This window comes from Gekko japonicus, unplaced genomic scaffold, assembly GCF_001447785.1.
Source record: "Gekko japonicus isolate JY-2015 unplaced genomic scaffold, Gekko_japonicus_V1.1 scaffold277, whole genome shotgun sequence".
NCBI lineage: Eukaryota > Metazoa > Chordata > Lepidosauria > Squamata > Gekkonidae > Gekko > Gekko japonicus.
The window spans coordinates 682,462-689,227 of NW_015168055.1; the positions used below are offsets into that span (position 1 = coordinate 682,462).

The 6,766-nt window shown below is 42.7% G+C and overlaps 1 protein-coding gene across 2 annotated transcripts in view; it reads left to right on the top strand.

The window, feature by feature from the left end:
* The window catches only part of FBF1 (Fas (TNFRSF6) binding factor 1), a 64,491-nt gene that overhangs the window by 28,780 nt on the left and 28,945 nt on the right, over positions 1-6,766 (top strand). For both annotated transcript variants that reach the window (XM_015414462.1, XM_015414463.1), the window contains exon 16: positions 5,175-5,233. In XM_015414462.1, coding sequence (XP_015269948.1) covers positions 5,175-5,233 — 59 coding nt within the window. The remainder of the gene's footprint in view (positions 1-5,174; positions 5,234-6,766) is intronic.

Below are 6,766 nucleotides of genomic sequence, written 5' to 3' on the forward strand. Positions count from 1 at the left end.
ATTTCCCCACATTGTTGGTACCGACATGCACCACTACCACTGGCTCCTCCCCAGCACTATCTACCAGCCTATCTAAAACATGCATAATGTCCGCTACCTTCGCACCCGGCAGGCAAGTTACCGTATGGTCAGTACGCAGGTTCGCCACCCAGCTGTCTACCTTTCTAAGGATCAAATCACCAACTACCAACTACCCTTATCCGCAGCATGGTACCCTGTTTCCCCTTGACCCTCATGCTCCCTGACAGCAGTGGGGCTGCCAGATCCAGAGTGGGACATATCTAACAAGTTCCCGAGAGTCTTCTCCATGCACCTAACTGACTGTCTCTGCTTCTCCAGGTCAGCCACCTTGGCCTCAAGGTAGAAAACCCATTCCCTGAGAACCAGGAGCTTCTTGCACTGAGCACACACCCAAGACTTCTGTCCAGTGGGCAGATAGTCATACATGTGACACTCCGTGCAAAACACTGGATAGCCCCCAACCCCCTGCTAGCATTCTCTCTTCATAATTGCTTTTAAAATAATTAAATATAATCCCCCTTTTAAAACCCTTTTGTACTTATGTGGTTCTCCTTGTCAAAGTCTACTTATGTTACTGGGAACCCAAGGAGACTAGGGCCTTGGCTTTCTGGCTCTTCCTGGGCTTCTTACAGAGCCCCTAGTCTAAGAGTCCCTAGGCTAAGAGCCACAGACAAAGAGCCCTTTAGCGCTTGCTCGTGCCTCTGGCAAGGTGCTGCCTTAAATAGAGGGCTCCCCCAGGAAAGGGCAGGGCAGCAGCTATTCAAATTCACCCAGGCACTCAATTTACATTCAAACAATGACCCTTTCTCACCCTATCTCAAGCAGCCAGGACTCTGCAACAACTCTAATCCCTTCCACACACTCCCAAACACAGTCCTCCCACACAATACCCTCTACTAAATCCCCTCAGCTGAAAGCAAGTAAAAAACAACACTCACCTCTCTAGCAGCTCTGTCTTCTGCTCCTTCTCAGAGCTCAGCTGGCTGACTATGTACAGCTTTTCCCTTCCCCAGGACTGTAAATTCCAAAATTACATGGTCACTACTACCCAGGGTGCCCACTACTTTCATTTCATCAACCAGTTCTTCCCTGCTGGTAAGAATCAAGTCCAAGATAGCAGATTCCCTTGTTTTCCTCTCCACTTTCTGGAAAATGAAGTTGTCAGCAAGACAAGCCCAGAATTTATTGGACCTTTCAGTTTTAGCAGAGTTGTACTTCAAACAGATATCTGGGTCATTGAAATCTCCCATGACCACCGTGTCCCGTCTCTTTGAGAACTTTGTAATCTGTTCTAGGAGTGTCTCATCCAAGTCCTCTGCCTGGTTTGGTAGTCTATAGCAGACACGCACCATAATATCACTGTTATTTCTTACTCCTTTTATTTTTACCCAGAGGCTCTCAACTGGACTTCCATGCTCAGATTCACGTATTTCCTCACAAGTAGTGCCTCCTTTAGATATAATGCAACACCCCCACCCTTCCTTATTTGTCTGTCCCTTTTAAATAAGCTCTACCCCTCAGTCCTCATATTCCAATTGTGAGTGTCATCCCACCAAGTTTCAGTAAATCCCTATTAGGTCATAGTCCCCTTCCTGTATTAGGACTTCAAGTTCCTCCTGCTTGTTTCCCATACTCTGAGCATTAGTGTAGAGACATCAGAATCCATGCTTTGTGCACCCTGAGGTTTTCATTTCTGTACTTACCTGTGAGTTAAAGTTACCTGTCATACGTGCCACTCCCTGCAAAACTTTAGAGTTCTTATCTCCAGTTACTGGCATCATACTAGGCTTTGCATTTTTGTCTCGCTCCCCCGTAGGATTTAGTTTAAAGCTCTCCTTATTAGGTTTGCAAGGCTGTTACCAAACATTTTTTCCTATCCTCGTGAGGTGCAAACCATCTCCCGATAGAAGAGCTTCATCTCAAAAGCGTAAGTCATGGTCAAAAAAATCCAAACCTTTCCTGATGACAACATCTACGTAGCCAGTCATTTATCTGCAATATTCTTCTTTCCCTTCCTAAACCACGGTCTTCAACAGGAATTGATGAAAATACATCCTGCGCTCCCAATTCCTTCACCTTTTTACCCAGAGCCACATAGTCTCTTTTAATATGTTCTGGGCGGTGCCATGCTGTATCATTTGTTCCCATGTGGATGAGCAAGAAGGGATAATAACCCATGGGCTTGATGAGTCTTCCTAACCTTTCCATCACATCCTGGATGTGCGCACTTGGCAGCATACCTCTCAAGCAGAATGGCTGTGAAGTGTCTAAGCATCACTCTACTGGTGAAGCCAGGAGACTGTGAGCTACATTTTTAAATACAGATAGATGTGATGCAAAAAAAAAAAAAAAGATGACAAGTCTGGTCGGCACACTTTAGCTTCTACCTCTCTCAGTAGGGAATCACCAATTACCAGCCCATGTCTTCTTCTATATTGAGGAGCAGAAGCTCAAGCCCTCCATCCACAAGGGTCTGAGAAATTTCCTTCAAGCTTCATGGAGGCTGGGGAAGGGAGCTCTTGATCCAGTAGTTCAGAATCACTATCTGTGGGGAGATCCAGGAACCGATTGCTTAGTGACAGAGGCTCAGAATGTCTCTTGATTTTCCTGCTCCTGTGGGTTACATTCTTCCATGTGCCCTCCCCCTGTGTCAGGTGCTCCTCCATTTGCTGAGATACCTTTCCCTCCTCCTCCTGTTGCCCTCTCAGGAGTGCTTCATGCATCCTGTCCATGAAATCTTCACCTTCCCTTCTAAACTGGAGTGTGGACAAGTGTGCCTCAAGTCCCTGTATCTTCTCCTCCAGCAGGGCTACCAACTTACACTTGCTGCAAGTGTAATTGCTGTTACGCTCAGGTAAGAATATGAACATGCCACAGATTTTGCCTGTCACTGCCTCAGCTCCCTCACGAGCCATACTGCAATCCAATTCAAAATTAGTTCAGTTTAACTGGCACTGCCTTTGATAACTTCCCTGCCAAACTGCCTCTCAAGACTACTTGTGAAAGGTTTGCAGAAGCAAAAACAAATTTCACAAATATAGAATATAAGAACTTCTTAGGCTTCTATGGGGCCCCCAGGCCAGACCCCCAGGCTAAGAGCCACAGGGCAAGAACGCTTGAGCTCTCACCCTTCAGCTTGCACCTCTGGCAAGGAGGAGCCTTATACAAAAAAAAAAAAGGTAAAGGATGGTGAAGGAGAGAGTGAGTGAGAGAAAAATCAAGTAAAATAATAGATTTTTTAAAAACCAAGGAGAACCCCACACACACACACACACAGCCCCCCAAAAAGAACCAAAAATGAATACGTTAACCAAGTTTTAAACCAACTCCAAAGAACCGAAGTCAAGAACCAAAGAAGAAGGAAGGAACCCTTGGCCTCAGAACCTACCACCAGGCCCAAACAACAACTCCACAAAATTAACTACAAGCCACAAAACTAGAAGGAACTAAAACCAGAAGGAACTAAAACCTAACCAAAGGTAACAAAAAAAGGCTTGAGGCCCTTGACCTCACCCCCCCCCAACCTACCACTGGCGTAAACTGGAATAGGGCAATTAACAAATTGAATTCATCATCATTATCATTGTCATCGTCGTCATTGTCATCCCAAAGAACAACTAACAGTAAAACAAGAAAACTTTTTTAAAAAAAATCTTGTTCAGTCATACCAGGCACTGTCTTCACTCTTCTCCAAAGTCCACAGCAGAGTCTCTCATGCAGCAGGACTCAGGGGCAGAGCAGCAGCTGAAGCCAAAGCCAGTGCATACTCTCCAAAACTCTCTCAGCAATGGAGTCTAGCTCAGCTAGACCCTTGCTTTTATGCTCTTTGCCCATGCACAGAAGAATTCCAAAAAACCAAACTTCTGTGATTGGCTAAAGAGCAGTGTTCCCCCTAACCTGAAATCCTATTTGCCAAATTGCTACTGCTCCTTTCCCCCTCCCTCTTGTTCCCTGGGAAATGGGTGGGGAAAGCAAGGTAGTTACTTAGTTGGACTTCACATTTGAAGCCAACAACCTTGCAAGTTTCAAACCTGTAATGCAATGCCATTTGCAAAAGCATTGCAATGATCTGTTCTAAGACACTACAGGTCCCCCTAAGGTGCTTTTGCCATTGGGCTGCAGAGGTGCCTCTTCCTCTCCCTCCTGTTGCCCTGGAAACCAAAGCAAAAGGAAACCAAACCCTAGAGGAGAGAACTGAAAGAAAACTTTGTAGCCCTTTAAACCTCTCCACCACCACCTATTCTGTAGCCAAATAGAAAAAAAATCGGCTTAATTCAGGGTCAGCTATATAGGTCAGTTTCTCTGATCTGTATTCGCATAAGGAATTACCCCCAAAATACCGGTAAGGTATTTTTCGGGTATTTTTTTGGCTCCGATACAGCCGAATGCACACCCCTAGAACTGTAGTAGTGTGGATCAGGAGGGAGCCTTTATAATGCAATAGGACTGTGGTCCACTGCAATTATTATTCTAGGTAGTATCTTGCTTTTACTGCATTGTAAATTTCACTATATCTTGCCTAGGCAGTTTATCGTTTGTATTGTCTTCTAATTATGTAATCCTAGTCCATTTTCATTCTTCATTGGATGTCTTATAGTGTATGATGTTATTTTTAAAATTCTGTAATCTGCCTTGAGTCTTAGCAATAAAGGAAGGCTATAAATAAAAATATGCTCTTAATTTTTTTTGCATTTAAAATGCTTCTGCACTGCCTTTCTACAAAAGATGTATTCAAGGCATTTTACAATAAAAGCCTTAAAACATGTACAAGAAGAAATCTGAAAGTGAACAGTAGGCAGAAATTTAAACAAAAAACAAAGCAACAGGTAAATCAAATTATCTGAATTCAAATTCTGTGGATTTTATTTTTAAATTTAATGCACACATCCCCTTTACAACATAACTCATTAAATACCAAAATCATGGGAGAACAGGACTGTTTATACTTGGTGCTAAAACAATAGTAAGAAAAATGCTAGGCCATAGACTAGGGGGTTGCTATAGAGAAGGTAGTCTTTCTCAATAGCTAATTCTTCCTCTCTTTCACCATTGAAAACCTAAGCTAGAAGAGAGGTCTCTGATGTATCGCTACACTAGGTACGTATCTAAACACATTAATATACCTGATTTTTTGGTATTTATTGAATTTCCAGCACCTGCAGCCTCTTTGCATGGAGTTCAAGTAGGGCGTCAGGTTCCAGTCTTCACACAGGTAGGTAAGAGTGATATTATATAGGAGAGACATAAATGGAAGGGATAAGGCTCAATTCAAGGTATTCTTTGTCACCTACAAAACCCCAAAAGGCTTTGCACACACATACCTGCAGGACTCCCTCTTCTACTATGTTCCACTGTGACAGCTCTGCTCATCTAAGCAGAGTGGTCTGAAGGTGCCACCCTGCAAACAGGTAAAATCAGCAATTGTTGAATCATGTGCATTCTCTGTGGTGGCTCCTACATTGTGGATCAGTGTACTTCTATCATTTTACAGAATGTGCAAAACAGGATTGTTCAGAAGGGAAATTCTTGCAGAAGGAGCAAAGCTTCGGTATAATGGTTCAGCTGAGGAGGTGACTGGGGTGTCCACTCAGTATATACCAAATCAAATAAATATATTCAGCCAAATATAGATCAGAGATTTGTATTCGGCTACCGAAATAGCCACAACCGAATAAAAGCCAATATTATTCAGGTTTTATTTGGGCACGGCTAGTAGGCATTTAAAGAGATGCGGTCTCTTTAAATGCCTTCTGAGTTCACTTGCCAAGTCATACCACCACTGCGACATAACTCGGTCAGTGAACTCAGCAAACATTTAAACTTTAAATCCCTTCTCCATTATATAATGGAGCTAAACAAATTCAGGTTTCCCGAATATTTACCAGATTCCCAATACAAAACTGATATTGATATTTGGGAATATTCGAGAATACCAATATTTTTCGGGTCCAATAGACCTGAATTGGGAAAAAAAATGATTTTTTTGCACACCCCAGAGGTGAGTTTTACTAGTGATAAGACTTTCCTACACTGATTGTCCTGTTGCCTTAAACATGTGTGCATGTGTTGATGTGTGTGCATGTGTTAATCTGGCTTTCCCCCTTTTCTATAACCCTGACCCAATTGCATTATTTTATCATAGTAGGAATCGTTGTTGTTAGATTCAAATGTTATCATATCTTGTAACCCGCTCACTGATTGCTCAATATTATATTTTGTAATCTGATTACTGATTGAAAGTTTTATTTGTAATCCACCTTGGGTACCAGCGAGAAAAGTGGAATAATAATGATAATAATAAATAGAATTGTCTAGCATTGTGAAGAGATTCTCTTTAAATCTGAGCATGATGGGAACTAGGGATGGTCACAAACTGCATTTTTAGAGTTCAGTTCATGATTCACCCCTGCTTTCTGCTCCCCACCGCCATGCACTGCCTTAAAATTCATGGCAGTTTGTGGCAAACATCAGTTTCAGTTTGTGAACATTGCTTTGTGAACCACGAACAACCAAAATTAATGACAAACTTTAATTAATGAGCCAGTTCATGCCCATTCCTGATGGGAACTGCTGTTACCTAGCATAACACTCTGCATTTGCAGAGTTCCCTGAGTTAAAGCATTGTCTCCTGGCTGTTCTCTTCATATAGACTTCTAGGAAAGAAGCTTTCATTGTTCTCTTGGGGACCCCTTATGTCTCCACTAGTTCTCAAACTATTTACATGAGCACAGGGCTCTCCAAAACA